The sequence below is a fragment of the Scylla paramamosain genome, chromosome 19 (assembly GCF_035594125.1).
Source record: "Scylla paramamosain isolate STU-SP2022 chromosome 19, ASM3559412v1, whole genome shotgun sequence".
NCBI lineage: Eukaryota > Metazoa > Arthropoda > Malacostraca > Decapoda > Portunidae > Scylla > Scylla paramamosain.
The window spans coordinates 13423642-13439102 of NC_087169.1; the positions used below are offsets into that span (position 1 = coordinate 13423642).

At 41.1% G+C, this 15461-nt stretch overlaps 1 protein-coding gene across 1 annotated transcript in view; it reads left to right on the plus strand.

Annotated features, from left to right (window-relative positions):
* LOC135109667 (G-protein coupled receptor GRL101-like) overlaps positions 1–15461 on the plus strand; it is a 104139-nt gene that overhangs the window by 81157 nt on the left and 7521 nt on the right. The window contains 6 exon segments of the mRNA XM_064021198.1: positions 2425–2623; positions 7934–8043; positions 8046–8083; positions 10525–10616; positions 12085–12302; positions 12749–12917. Of these exon segments, the coding sequence (XP_063877268.1) occupies positions 2425–2623; positions 7934–8043; positions 8046–8083; positions 10525–10616; positions 12085–12302; positions 12749–12917 (826 nt within the window).

Here is a 15461-nt window from a genome sequence, read left to right on the forward strand (position 1 = left end):
TCCTCGTGCGATCCCTGTTTATTTACCTTGCCTGCCTCTCTCCACACCCAATTACTGGTCTCTCCTCAGCCCGGTGCAGTCTGGTTACAGGCGTGGGAGGGCTGCACGACATTGGGTTCTGGAGCGCCCGGTGATGAGGGATTATTGTATTACAAGTTTTTATAAGGCTCCCATTTTATGCTCTTATTTTTATTCTCATTCAGTTTCCATTATTAGATATGTTTATTATACTCGTATTCCTTTCATTCAGTGTTTGTTCAGGGTTAGGATGACTGTATAAGAGAAAAAGCGTAAATTTTAGAATTGGAAGAAGGGAGAAGGGAAAGCTTCACCACAAGCCGCGGGGAAGAGAGAGGGAAATAGTGTATTGGTGGCTAAGAGCAAAAAAAAAAACAAAAAAAAAGTAAGGTGCTATCATGTCAGGATGGAAGCATCAGAGGAGATCGGAAATTTTATTAGGGCAGAGAGGAGAGAGGATGAAAGAAACTCTTGGAAGCAGCAGAGGTGAAAAGAAGGTGTTTCTTCAGGCCCTTATTAGTACGCGAAGTTATGTGATGGTATAAAGACGGCAGGAATTTTAGAGGCAAGAAAAAAAAAAAAAGGAAAGAAAAGACACATTTGTTAGCGAAGAAAACTATCTATCTAAATGTTAAAAACAGAGAGGCAGAATTGAGAGAAGAGACCTTAGTAAATTTAGTAAAAGGACAGAATTTTTAGAATCAGGAAAAAGAAATGAAAGAAAAGAAGCATTTGTCAGCGAAGGAAAACTATATAAGGAAAGGGAGGGGCAGAAGTGAGCGGGAAAGACGTTAGTGAAACAGGAAAAAGGATAGGAAAATTAGAAGCAGAGGGAAAGAAATAAAAGAAGCATTAATTAGCCAAGAAAAGTATATATTTAGAATAAAGAAGTAGGGAGAGACAGAACTGAAAGGAAAGAAACCTTAGTAGAACAGGAAAAGAAAGTTGAAAGCGATATAGTGGAGGAGAGAGAAAAGAAAGATAAAGGTTTTAACGTTATGGATGGAGAGAGAGGGTGGAGAAGGGGGATCATAGAAGCAGAAGACAGTATTGAGAAAAAGGAGGGAAAAAATAGTAAAAATAAGAAACTGGAGTGGAATAGAACGTACCGTGAGAGAGGCAATGAAAAAAAAATAAAAGGTTTTGATGTATGAGAGCGGAGGAGAAGACGAAAGAGATGAAGGAGAAGAGGAAGAAGAAAAAAAAGATAATAATGATGAAGGAGAAGAAAAATAGATTATAGAAGAAAAAGGAGAACAAGAACAAGAACAAAAAAAAAGAAAAAAGGCAAAAAGAAGGAAAGAAAGAAAGAAAACATAGAAGTACTTAAAAAATAAGAATGATAGAGAGAAAAAAACTTAGCATAGGAGAAAAAATAAGTGGAACAGAGTAAACTACAGGAGAGGAAACGAAAAAGAAGTGACCACGATAAAGAGTAATGAGAGGAGGGGGAGGGGCGTAGCGAGATGAGTTGTCAGAGGGAGGGAACTAGTGATTGCATAAAGGAGAGTAACAGAAAGGATAGTTATGTGTAGAGGGGAGAGGGAAAAACAAGTAGACGAGGAGGAAGAAAAGGAAAACAGGATAGTGCAAGAAACATAATAAAAGAGAAAATGAAAAGAGAGGAGGGGCTTAGTAGGACGATAAGGAAAAAGGAAACACTGAGGAGGAGGAAAGGAGAAGAAGGAAAGACGGAAACGAGAGATGGGAGTGAAATGAAGAGAGAGAGAGAGAGAGAGAGAGAGAGAGAGAGAGAGAGAGAGAGAGAGAGAGAGAGAGAGAGAGATTATTATGAGGTGGCACGTGAAGAGATGGAGCAAGACAGAAGAATGTGATGAGAAAAGGAAAGTAAGAGGAAGAAGAGAAACATCAATGGGGTGAAAGTAGAGGGAGAGGAGGAAAGTGAAGGATGATGTAAGTAAGGAAGAAAGGAAGGAAGAGGGAGAAGAAGAGAGAGAGAGAGGAGGAACTTAATGACAAACTTTTTTTCTCAGTAATTATTTTTGAAGTTAATAACGCTTTTAACTCTCTCTCTCTCTCTCTCTCTCTCTCTCTCTCTCTCTCTCTCTCTCTCTCTCTCTCTCTCTCTCTCTCTCTCTCTCTCTCTCTCTCATTTTTACCACTTTCTTCTTCTTCTCTCCTCCTCCTCCTCTTTTTTTTTCTTCTTCTTCTTCTTCTTCTTCTTCTTCTTCTTCTTCTTCTTCTTTTCTTCTTCTCTTCTTCTTCTTCTTCTTCTTCTTCTTCTTCTTCTTCTTCTTCGTCTTCTTCTTCTTCTTCTTCGTCTTTTTTTTTTTCTTCTTCTTCTTCTTCTTCTTCTTCTTCTTCCTCTTCTTCTTCTTCTTCTTCTTCTTCTTCTTCTTCTTCTTCTTCTTCTTCTTCTATTTCTTCTACCTCCTCCATTACCAGGTGCACTCGTTCCTTATCACCAACCTGGCGCTGGGTGACCTGTGCATGGGCCTCTACCTGCTGATCATCGCTGCCGTGGACGTGACCTACCGCGGCGTGTACTTTATCTACGACGCTGAGTGGAGAACCTCGCCCCTGTGTCAGCTGGCGGGCTTCCTCTCCACCTTCTCCAGTGAGCTTTCCGTCTTCACTCTCACAGGTAAGACGGGGTCAGGTGAGGTGGGTCAGGTAAGATATTCACCTTGATGTACTTTTAACACTTTTGCAGGTAATGTGGCTTAGGTAAGGTATGATCAGGTGAGACGTTCCCCTTCGTGTATTGTTAATTAAGTTCTGGAGGATGAAAGGAGCTGAGCGTGAATGGGGAATGGAAAAGGACGGTCTTATTATGGAGAGGGATTTAGGAAAGACAGATGCTTGGAAAGATTGGATAGATTTATTAACCTTTTTACTGCCACACATTTTTTCCCTCCAATCCTTTCACTGGTGTGGTCACCCGTTAGCTCCCAGAATAGTGTGAAAGAAAATGTTTGCAAGGGCAGAAAGAGAGAGAGAAAAACAAAAGAATACTAAGTTAATTTTGTTTCTTCAAGGTTAGAACTATTTAAGAGACAAGTGCAAAGATAAGAGTCTATACATTTACAGATAATCACGAGAGAAAAAAAATATCTAGCAGTGAAAGGGTTGATCACCAAGAACGTTTTAAATATCTTTTGAACTAAAACTCTTAAATATTTCCGTAATATAGAAAGAAGATAAAATTAATCTCTTACTCCCTCTTTCGCTTACTCTGCACGCAAACAATTTTTACACTGGTCTGGAAGTTAATGAAGAATGCCTGGAGCAGTCGTAGGGCTAAACACTTTGAAATTTCAAGAGGATTATTTTGAAAAGCTTACAGAGATGGCTATATAGGATTTGGGTCATCATTTATTTACTTTTTTTCTTTTACCAATGTGTAATCCTTGTTAAACTATCGCTAGAACCGTGAAAATGTTATTGAAACCTCATTAATCTCTACTAAAGCCTGCCAGAAATGTTTGGGCTTAGACGCCGAAACGTTTAAGCAATAAGAAGAAGTAACGGGACTGTAACTCTGTGCCAATTGTGCCCAAATAGATTCTTCCATGACGCTTCTTCCCAGAGTAACCCGCCGTAATTTCTGGCCCGATTTGATATATCTTATACCACCACTTATTAATTTATTTTGTGTGTTTTTACTTTTGCTTTAGGAAAATGTTTTAGAGCAAATCGTGTGGGTGAAATGTATGTTGGGGAGATTTACTTGGGGAGGCTTTAAGGTATATGAGTACACACACACACACACACACACACACACACACACACACACACACGCAATATGTTCTTGCACGGTCATATTCCTTTCTCAAAAAAATAAATAAATAAGTGAATAAAATAATAATAATAAATAAATAAATGAGTAAAATAAAAAAAAAATAACTAAAAACATACATGATAGGAAATTACTTTAAGGAAGGCTTAAGTGGTGAGGCGGCTGAACGAGTGAGTGGTGACGCCTGGGGGTGACTGAGGGATTACTAAAAAAACAGAGGCACGTTGACTGTTACAGAAGAAAGAACAGGGACTACTCACCCGTTACCGATGTACCTGCCACGTGACACCAGCGACCATGGTGCACCACTCCGCCATCCTGACCAGAATTGTCACACTCCATCTCCTGTTTATGTATTCCATCAAAGTCTCAAACAAGTTCTTCCTTTGTGTTCCTGTAGCTCTTCTTCCTTCAACTTTACCCAGCAAGCAATTCCTTTCCACCCCTCCAACTCCAGCTCCAGGGACTATTACAGAGGGAAAAGCAGAAACTAATAAAAAAAAGGAACGTGAACCACAACAAAGGAAGGAAGAGACGACCCGAAACAGTGAATCGTGTGGATTTGAGCAACGGTTAAGTACACCTGGCTTGCTATGATTCCCTGCATGGGCTCACCTTTCGTCACTGTGAATCCTTGAAGACAAAAGTCCAAGTGGTAGTTTATAAAGAATTACTGCTTGGAGTCTGGAACCGTGAAGAAATGAGTACGATTTTTAAGAACCTGGTTTAGTAAAGTCGTGATGTAAAATCGAGTTGTTTTCTGTACTCGCCTCCACCTTGCTTAGTATTTCCCTTGATTTTAGTCCTCTAAACTCCTGAAGTTCTTAGGACATGTATTGTGACAGAGGTTTGGAGAACGAGTGCGTGTTGAAAAGAGTAGAGGGAGAGAGAGGTCGGCAGAGGATTAAATCTCCGGATAGCCTGCGGGGGGGACACGGGAAGGAGACTTAACATGGCGGAAGTTGTGAGGATGGCCGGTGACAGAGAGAGGTGGAGGTCCATAATCGCCGACATCACAGGACTGGCACCTCGATTAATGTAAGGTACGCTGGTAAGCTTTAATAAAACCTAATACCTCGCTCCCAGCTTATCAGAATAATCAGCACCTTTTCCAGATTTACTTGAACAATTATGAAGGAAAGAGATGAACTATATAATTAGTAATAACGTGTTGCTCGATTTGCGGCCATTCACAGCACACAGTTACCTCAGCTGTGCATGGAAGGTGTGGCCCGTCGCTGCTTCCTCGTGCGTGGCGGTGGAAGATGCGATTACCGTTGTGATAGTGCTGTGACGCGGAGTGTGAGGGCATCAAGTGTCAGGGGACAGGGAACCAAAATAGTTCTTTTATGCTAACGAAATCGATCTGCTGAGAGTGTAGTTTACTGAAAGTTTGAGTGAATTAGAAAAATACTAAGTTTACCACGGAAAAACGCAACTCGGTAAGCTTTGTGTGAGTTTTATTATCATAGGAAGCCAAATTAACCTTATGCAGCACGGTAAAGAGAACGAAAATAACATGAAAATTAGATTAAGTGAAGTGATTAAATTACCTCGTGCGTGGCGCCGCAATAGCTAAGATCACATGGGGATCTAGATATAAGATTGTATGTAAATGTGAAAATAAAAGATAAAGCAACAAAAATAAGATAGTTCAAATTAAAAAAAAAAAAAGAAAGAAACTAAAAACTACAAATTTAGTGGGCTGGGATTTGAATGTACTAATTTAAAGTGAGGACTTAGGAATGGAGGGGTTGCGGTGCTTTGGGAAGGCGTTAATACAACCCTTCATTTGAATAAGAGTAAGAAGTGAGCGAGCTGCATGACGCCTGAGGAAGACAGAACACACCGATGTCACGCCACTTGGCACGAGTGGACAGCTTGGCACGTTTACTCCAGGGAGCCCGAAAACAACTCATTATAACATAAGAATCATAACTTACAAATGAATGGATAGTTTGGCACATTTCAGGAAGATATAGAAGACATCTCTCTTATGTAACTTATTAATGAATAAATATTGTGTCAGTTACTTTAAGAAAACAACAAAACAAGCCTTTAGCGGAAGACTTGTGTTCGTATTCTTAAATATTTTCCTCTCTCGTCACAATTTTCAAAGTCCACACAGATGATTAGCTAGGTTCTCATGGGTATTTTTCCTATTGATAGTGTAGAAAGCCTGTTGAACTTTTGTTTTATGTAAGAGTGGCACTAGCCTAAGGTTAAAAAAAAAAAAAAAAGGAAGAAAAAGAAAGTCCACTAAGATGCCTGTTCCAAAAAAAATGTATATACGAGTATATATATATATATATATATATATATATATATATATATATATATATATATATATATATATATATATATATATATATATATATATATATATATATATATATATATATATATATCAAAATTAGAAGATAAATGTTTTGAAACCTCCCTCTTGAAAGACTCCAAATAATAAAAAAAATTTTAAAAATGCATAAACAGGTAGGGAATTCCAGAGTTAACAAGAAAAAGGAATGAAATATCAACTATCACTACAGTTATGAAAATACCCATGAAAACCTCAATATCTTCCATTACAGCCTGTTGAAAGAAATCAGGACAAGACGATAAACATTCTTTTTTTTTTCTTTTTAAATACGAGTCTTGCGAGTGAGTGGGCAGTGCGTGGGTCATGTCTCTCGTTCACTTACGGGAGACATGAAAGGCAACCCTTCACCGTATCACTTAGGAATGAGTGGGCCGCATGGCATCGTGACGTCAGGAAGACATAAATCCGACGTTCCATTATAAAACTGCACGAAAAAGGCTTTATTGCTTGATGGACACGTGTTTCCTACGGCTTTATATCCATACGGTGGGGAAGACCTCATACCGCCCTGCCTCGCCTGCACGGGACTCGCCATGGCGCCCACCCGCAGCTTTATGGTACTGCTGGAGTCTTGGCTTTATATTGACTCTTTATGGCAGTTTGGTTTACTTTTTCCTTTATCTGTTTTTTTTTTCTTTTTTTTTTTCTTTTAGATAATCAGGTTTTGCTTTTTTTTCTTAGTTATTTTCAGGTTTACTTTAAGTGCTTGTCTTTACTTTTTTAAGGCCCATCCTTTGCTTTACTTTTTTTTTTTAAGGTCATGCTGTTTTAGTTTTTTTTTAAGTAACTTTTTAAAGATGTTTGCTTTTATTTAGTTGTTTTAGGTTCGTTTTATTTAATTTTTAAGACAATCAAATTTGTTATTGCAACTTATTATAAAAGTTATTTATCTGACATTTTTTTTAGTTCGTCTCCTATCTTTTTTTTTTTCTTTTCTTATAATTAGGTCACCAACCCAACTTTATTTAACTTCGGCTCGTATCGTACCCTGCTTTTAAGACCATTTACTTCACTTTCCCTGGCAGTCAGTAACTCAGCGATGCAGCCGCGTGTACAAGCAGACGGAGGATCTGAAATTACACACGAGGCAAGAAACTTTCAGCTTGAGCATAATTACCACAGACAATGCCGTCGTGAGGACCTTTGTGTCGCGTGTCTTTTCTTCTGAGAGCTGATATCAAAATGGCTTTTTATTCATGATTTTCTAAAGTTTTAAGTGAGTCCATTTTTTATGCAAAGAGAGAGAGAGAGAGAGAGAGAGAGAGAGAGAGAGAGAGAGAGAGAGAGAGAGAGAGAGAGAGAGAGAGAGTGTGTGTGTGTGTGGGGAGAAGCGAGGTATAAAATATCATAAAAGCTCAAACACAGAGGTGACGCTGTTATTATTTTTTTTTTTCCCTCTTTTTACATACACATTTTTTTTCTATGCCTCGGTGAGTCTTTCCTCGCTATAAATATAAGAAGAATATGAGTTGAAAGAGACGTGATGGCCAGGTAAGGTTAGGTAAAGGTTGCCATAGCAGTGAGGGAGAGTGAGTGGGAGAGGGAGAGGGAGAGGGAGAGGTGCAGTGAGCGTGTGTTCAAAAGATAGATTGGTTGTGGTTTTCTTTTTTTCCCGCGGGAGAGGAAAATAATTTGTATGTGGTGTATTGTAATTAGATTATGATTGTATTGTTTCATGTCGGAATTATACAAAGGTTAACTCTCTCTCTCTCCTCTCTCTCTCTCTCTCTCTCTCTCTCTCTCTCTCTCTCTCTCTCTCTCTCTCTCTCTCTCTCTAGTCATCACGGTGGAGCGCCTGGTGGTCATCGTATTTCCCTTCCAAGTGCCTCGCCTGACCATGGCCGGCACGCGCACCATCATGGGCGTGGTGTGGGCGTGCGTCCACCTTCCTGGGCCGCCCTCCCGCTCCTCGACATCCCCTACTTCAGGTAACACGCCCAAACGCGCGCGCGCGCACACACACACACACACACGCACACACACACACACACACACACACACACACACACACACACACACACACACACACACGGACGCACACAAACTCACGCTAACTTTTCTTACTCATTGACTTTGATGCACTGTCTCTTTCTCATTCTCTCTCTCTTTGTCTTTATTTATCTCTCTCTCTCTCTCTCTCTCTCTCTCTCTCTCTCTCTCTCTCTCTCTCTCTCTCTCTCTCTCTCTCTCTCTCTCTCTCTCTCTCTCTCTCATCCATTTATTTTCCTCCTCCTCCTCCTCCTCCTCCTCTTCCTCCTCCTCCTCCTCCTCCTCCTCCTGTAACATGCACAAACATACTCATGAATATTTGCTTCTTAACTCTTTATTCATCCCAAAGGTAATTTTGTCTAGGTGCTCACCTTGAACACTAATTAAGATCCAGGATGTGACAGGTGAGGGCTGGCCATGTAATTCAGTCCGTGGGTGTTCTAAGTTTACTGGAGCGGACCTTTTGTTCTGTTGCCGTGTTGTGATGAAGGTGAAGTGACTAGGTGTGTCTTGCTAGTGGAGGGAAAGACGTGTTTTATTGACGCTAATGAAGGAAAGTTTGTGTTAATTAGCCTGTTCGACTTTTTTCTTATCCTGTTTTTTTAGTTAATGGTCTTATTTACTTATGTTTTTTTTCTCTCTCTCTTCCTCCCTTTCTTAATTATTTATTTTCTTCCTTCATTCATTCCTTAATTCCTTATTTCCTTCCTTCATTCCCTCCCTCCTTCCTTCCGTCCTTCCTTCCTTCCTTCCTTCCTTCCTTCCTTCCTTCCTTCCTTCTTTCCCTCCTTACGTTCTTACTTATTTCCTTACTTACCTTCTTTTTTTCTTTTTTTTCTTGATTTTTTTCATTTTTTTCTTTTTAATTAATCTTTTTCTTTTTCTTTCTTCTTTTCATTCCTTTTCAGGTAAATTTGTTATTTCACTGATTCTCGCATCTCTGTACAGGGGCCTCATCCGTCCATGTATGGAGTATGTTTCACATGTCTTGGGGGTTTCCATTCATACCGCTCTTCTAGACAAGGTGGAATCAAAAGCTTTTCGCCTTATCAACTCCCTTCCTCTAACTGACTTCTTCAGCCTCTTTCTCATCGCCGCAGTGTTGTATCTCTTGCTATCTTCTACCGCTATTTTCATGCTAACTGCTCTTCTGATCTTACTAACTGCGTGCATCCCTTCCTCCCGCGGTCTCGCTGCACAAGACTTTCTTCTTTCTCTCACCCCTTTTCTGTTCACCTCTCTAATGTAAGAGTTAACCAGTATTCTCAATCATTCATCCCTTTCTCTGGTAAATTCTAGAGTTTCCTGCCTGCTTCTGTATTTCCACCTTCCTATGACTTGAATTCCTTCAAGAGAGAGGTTTCAAGACACTTATCTTTCAATTTTTGACTACCGCTTTGGACCCTGTTAGGTGACCGGCATTTCAGTGGACTTTTTTTTTTTTTTTGCCCTTGGCCGGTGTCCCTCCTACATAAAAAAAAAAATTCTTCCTTTTCCTTCTTTTTTCTTCCTTCTTTTACTTTTTTTCCTTTCTTGCTTCCTTTATTCCTTCTTCTCCTCCATCCTTCCTTCTTTCCTTCCCTATCTGCACTTCTTCCTTCCTTCCTTTCTACATTTCTTCCTTCTTACTTACCTTCTTACTGTTTTTCTATGTAACTCTCTCTCTCTCTCTCTCTCTCTCTCTCTCTCTCTCTCTCTCTCTCTCTCTCTCTCTCTCTCTCTCTCTCTCTCTCTCTCTCTCTCTCTCTCTCTCTCTTTTCTTCTCTTCCTTTTCTGTATTTTTCTTGCTTCCTCACAATTTTTCCATCCTCATTATCTTCCTATCCCTTCCTCTCTTCGCTTTCTCACTTGCAAGCACTTCACTTCAGGATCTCCACCCTTCCCTGTCAGTGCTTGTCTTCTGCTCCCTCTAAATGTTATGTCTTTTCTTGCACTTAACAGCATCATCTGAAACGAGTAAAAACTACAATACAAACATTTCATTGCCTGTGGTTCTATTTCCGCTCGGTTTATTCGCGAACCTTTGCTGGAGTGAAGTAGAAAAGTTATTAACATTCACGAGTACTTGAAGTGTGTGTCCTTCCCTTCTTCAGGAACTCCTTCAGGGACTCCTTCACGAGATGTTGAGTGTGGCTTCCTGTCATATCTGCTCATGAAAATCGTGGAGGTTTACTGGAGTGAAGTAGAAAAAGTACTAAATTCTCATTAGCACTCAAAGAGATAAACGTGAGTCTTTCTCTCCTTCAGGAACTGCCACGGGAGGTCTGGCGTGTCTTGCGCTCTTATTTCTGCTCACTAAAATCGTGTAATGTCTCTAGAATTAAAGTTGTTCATCTTATTAACATTCTAAGGGATACACGTGCGCCTCTCCCTCCTTCAGGAACTTCTACGGGAGGTCTGGCGTGTGTCTGGCGCTGCACATCACCCACGAGAAGCCGAGCGGGTGGCAGTACTCCGTGTTTGTCTTCTTAGGTAAGGCGAAGGTTGTGGCGGGGACGTGGGAGCATTGATGGAGGGATTATGGGAGGCTGGCAAGGCTGGGCAAGGGATTAAATAAGATTCTTAGCCGTTTTCGCCATTTTTTTTTTTTTTTTCACCTCTGATCTGCTAACTCTGTACAGGGGCCTTATCCGTCCATATATAGAGTACGCTTCACATGTAAGGGGGCTTCCACTCATACTTGTCTTCTAGACAGGGTGGAATCAAAAGGATTTCGTATTATCAACTCCGCTCCTCAAACTGACGGTCCTGAGCTTCTCTCTCTCATCGCGCAGTGTTGCATCTCTTGCTATCTTTTATCGCTACTTTCACGCTAACTGCTCTTCAGATCATCCTAACTGCATACTCCCTTCCTCCTGCGGCCTCGCTGCACAAGACTCTTCTTTCTCCTACCGCTCTAATGCAATAGGGAGGTTTCAAGTTACATATCCTCATAATTTTGGATAATAATACACTTTAGGGACTGACATCTTCAGTGTGCCTTTTTATGTCGTTTTTTTTTTTTTTTTTTGGCCAGAGCCTTTCTTACATTAAAAAGAAAAAAATGAAAGAGAGAGAGAGAGAGAGAGAGAGAGAGAGAGAGAGAGAGAGAGAGAGAGAGAGAGAGAGAGAGAGAGAGAGAGAGAGAGTGAGTGAGAGAGAGATATATATATATATATATATATATATATATATATATATATATATATATATATATATATATATATATATATATATATATATATATATATATATATATATATGATTGAGTGTAACTCTAGGAAAGCAGAAACAGGTATGGTTGGTGTAAGTTTTCAAAAAAAAAGTGTTAGGATTGCAGGAAAAGGTGGAAGGTGTATGGGAGGATGAAGGACAATTGATAGGTTTTGTGCAGATGACCACACAGACTGGCAGGTACGCACACGAACACACACCCAAAAAGACAGTTTGAAAAAAAAATGGAATATTGAGGGGAAACTGAGAAACTATTGACTTTTCTTTCTTTATATATATATATATATATATATATATATATATATATATATATATATATATATATATATATATATATATATATATATATATATATATATATATATATATATATATATATATATATATATATATATATATATATATATATAGGTGGATATAAATTAAAACCTAAACAGATAGACAGACTGACTGATTGACAGAAAGACAGGTAGATAGACAGACAAACAGGCATATAGACCGGTAAAAAGACAAACAGACAGACAGACAGACAGACAGACAGACAGACAGAGAGACTGACAGATAGATGGACAGACAGTCAGTCTAGTAGTTAAACAAGCTAAAAGTTAAACAGGCAGACAGACGGAGAGGATGAAAGCTGCTTTGAATAAAGAAGCAGTGCTGTTAGTGGCATAATGGTAGGCGAGAGTAACACAGCAAAGCCTGACACTCTCATGCCCCTCCCCAGCACTCAACCTCGCCTCCTTCTCCGTCATCGCCGTGTCGTACTGGCGGATGTATCTGGCCGCCCGCACCTCCCGCGCCGCCGTCAGGAACGACTTTCAGCGGCGGGAGTCCATCATGGCGCGGAAGATGACGCTCATAGTGGTGACGGACGCCGCCTGCTGGCTGCCCATCATCCTGCTGGGCGTGGTGTCTCTCGCGGGCGTCACCATCCCGCCGCAGGTGAGTGACGTGATGATTCATTTAATGGGGGCCTCAGCACCTCGTGTCTGCCTCACCTTGGTGGCGTCACCTGGCTCGCCTCAAGTCACGTGGCGCACGTCACGTTCTTCACCTGACGTGTTCCAGATTCATATGGTATTCACAGGATTCCTGGAATACCATATGAACATTGCTCATTGAACAATTATTACTTTCACTCGTTTCGCCTGGTGTCTCTGATGAGGTCGTCAGTTTTGTACTCATTGCTACACCTGGTCACGGTGGGTACGTGATTCACTTCACTCACCTTGATTGATTTCACAGATCATCAAGTGTTTTGTGTCACATCACCTGTACATGTCATATCATTGCATCAACTTCACGCAACATCACCTCTTCGCCTCTCACCCGTGCGCTGATTCCCTACGTAATACCCCCCTGGATCACGCCCCTCCCTACTTGTGCAGGTGTTCGCGTGGGTGGCGGTGTTCGTGCTGCCTCTCAACGCCGCCATCAATCCGCTGCTGTACACTCTCTCCACGGCGCCCTTCCTCAGCAAGGCGAGGCAGCGCGCCCGCGACGTGCGCACTTCCTTCAGATGGTCGCTGTCCCGCAGAGCCACCACCCTCTCCACCAGTGAGTCCCGCGCCACACTGATAGCTTGGGTTAAGGCGCCGCAGCAGTGAGGTCATATGCCGCCACTTCCCTCAAGCGTGGTGGGAAGGGAGAGAGGTGATGGGAAGGGAATGGTTTCCTGATTGGTTTAGAGATTTTAACACTTAACTCTTTCACTGCGATATGGAACAATCCACAACCCCAAAGGCAATGTATAGAATCTTTTAAAGCATCTACGAGAATGAAAAGGGGATGAAGAGAGTAGATTATCCAATGTCCAGCCAGTATTATGCTCAGAGGAGCCTGTGGAAGACATAGTAAATGCTTCAGAGTAATTTGTGATTAAGGAAACATGTCAAATACCAGTGAAAGGGTTAAACACTGGGTCCTCATTAAGTACTATTCTTCAAAGGCCACATTGATGAATTGTCTGGTTTATACTGTTTTTCCTCTCCCTTGCACAGAACTCTCCTTCAAAAGTCATAAGAATCACGAAAGCACTCTTCAATCGCACAGCAACTTTATGGAGCCTGTTAAAAGTTGTGCAAATAAGACGCCGAACTTGTGAGGATACGGACCATAAAGCTTGTCGCCAACCAGATCGGAAACGACACTTCGGAACGGACACGAATCATCGGAAAAAAATCTAAACCATACATTTGAACGTGCTAACGCCCACCTGATCGGATCGGAAACGAAACGACGCATCGGATCAGAACGGAAACGACGCGGATATCTTGGAAAGAATATTTTTCTGATAGTTCTGATGCGTCCGAGAGACTGCGCATGCGCAGAACTTAAAAAACATACAGGTTGTCCCACAAAAAAGAGGCCCGAACTTTGAATTGATATAACTTTCAATCTATTGCATGTAATTCGGTTCTGTAAATATAATTTTTTGAATACAGCTTTTGTCTATCAAAGTTCGGGCCTCTTTTTTTTTGTGGGACACCCTGTATATTGCGAATATCAAATTATACTTTACCTGAGAGTCACAGCCAGTCGTTCCTCTGCAGATATACATTTACGATAATTAGTATTTTGCTTGCATATCACTGGTTCCACAATTGATAGCAGTTCAATAAATTTGTCGTAACTCATGCGGAAATATTGAAAAAAAAATTTTATCATCTCTTTTCAAATGAGGAAACAATGTGAAATATTCTCCTTCCTGTTCTCTAGATGCACATATAGGATGTATCCACTGTTTTTCTTCTTGTTCTTCTTCCTCTGCAGCTGCTAAGGCAAGGGTTAAAACGAGAACTTCTTCGTCACTACTATTATCACTCATTTTAGTATTTAGCAGGGAATCACGCCAGAGCTGCGGCACCTTTCTATGTCGAGGTACTCTCAAGACTGAGAGATAAATAGCACCCGCGTCGTTTCCGATCCGATGTCGTCTGAGCTGGTGGGCGTACTGAACGTCGTGTCGTGTCCGTTCCGAGGCTTCGTAAGCTTCCGCGGTGTTTCCGATCCGATCTGGTGGGCGACTAGCTTAAGGCGCCTGGTCAAGGGGAAGAAGAGGCGCCACTTGCCTGGGAGCGGCGGGGAGGCAGGGACGTGGTGTGAGAGAATTACTGCTTGCTTGACTGATTAATTTAAGCTGAGGGAAAAGGGGAAAGAGTGATAGGAAAGACAAAGGGGAGAACAGTGACCGAAGTGGAAGAATGTATCAGGGAGTGGAGGAGGAAGTAGAAAGGGAAGCGAACTATATCAATAAGTGTATCCAAGTGCCCTGAAGGACATGAGTGGGATAGACGAACCTTGTCATAAGAGAAGTACTTCATTTGTGAGACGCCGCGTCCTGTACTTACACACATACACTATAAGGAAGTGATAAATTAAATGACAAATAAATAAAAAAATAAATAAATAAAAAACAGAAATTGCACACACACACACACACACACACACACAGACACACACACACACGGGAGTTCCCAGACCCCACGTCACTTTTACACCTCCAGGGAAATCAAGTACGTATACTAGTGACGCACTCTGAGCCACAGCCTACAACATTAAAGATCACATCACTACTCAATACAAATCCACATTCTACTCTCAAGCGACGCCCTGGAGAAGACTGTATGTTAGGAATACGTGATGTAGGTAATATTATATTGTATTATAACCTTTTTATTGTCGTAGATTGTCACCTTTTTCCTCCTTTTTATCCTTTCTCCCCGGCTTGTCCATGCTGAGGTTAGGCGACTGTGGCACCTAACCTAACCTAACCTAATCTAACATACGGATTTGTTTCCTCGCAATATTTTTATTCTATTATCTTTTTTAAGACTGGCTTATTTTCGTCGTAATATTTTTGGTCTTTACTTATGATGTGGAATGTTTTGTATTTTCCCGTTAGTCGAGTGACTTTCCTGCTTGCCTCCTGGCTGCGTCCCTTCACATTCGGGAAGCCTCGGAGAAGGAGAGAAGGAGGCCAGCATCACAGCGAAGGGCGAGCAGAGGATGCATGTTGATAGGAGAGCCTATTTCGAAAACCAATAAGAGGTTTTAATAAGTCATACTGGACTCAGAGGAAAACAGGATCAAAAGAAATGG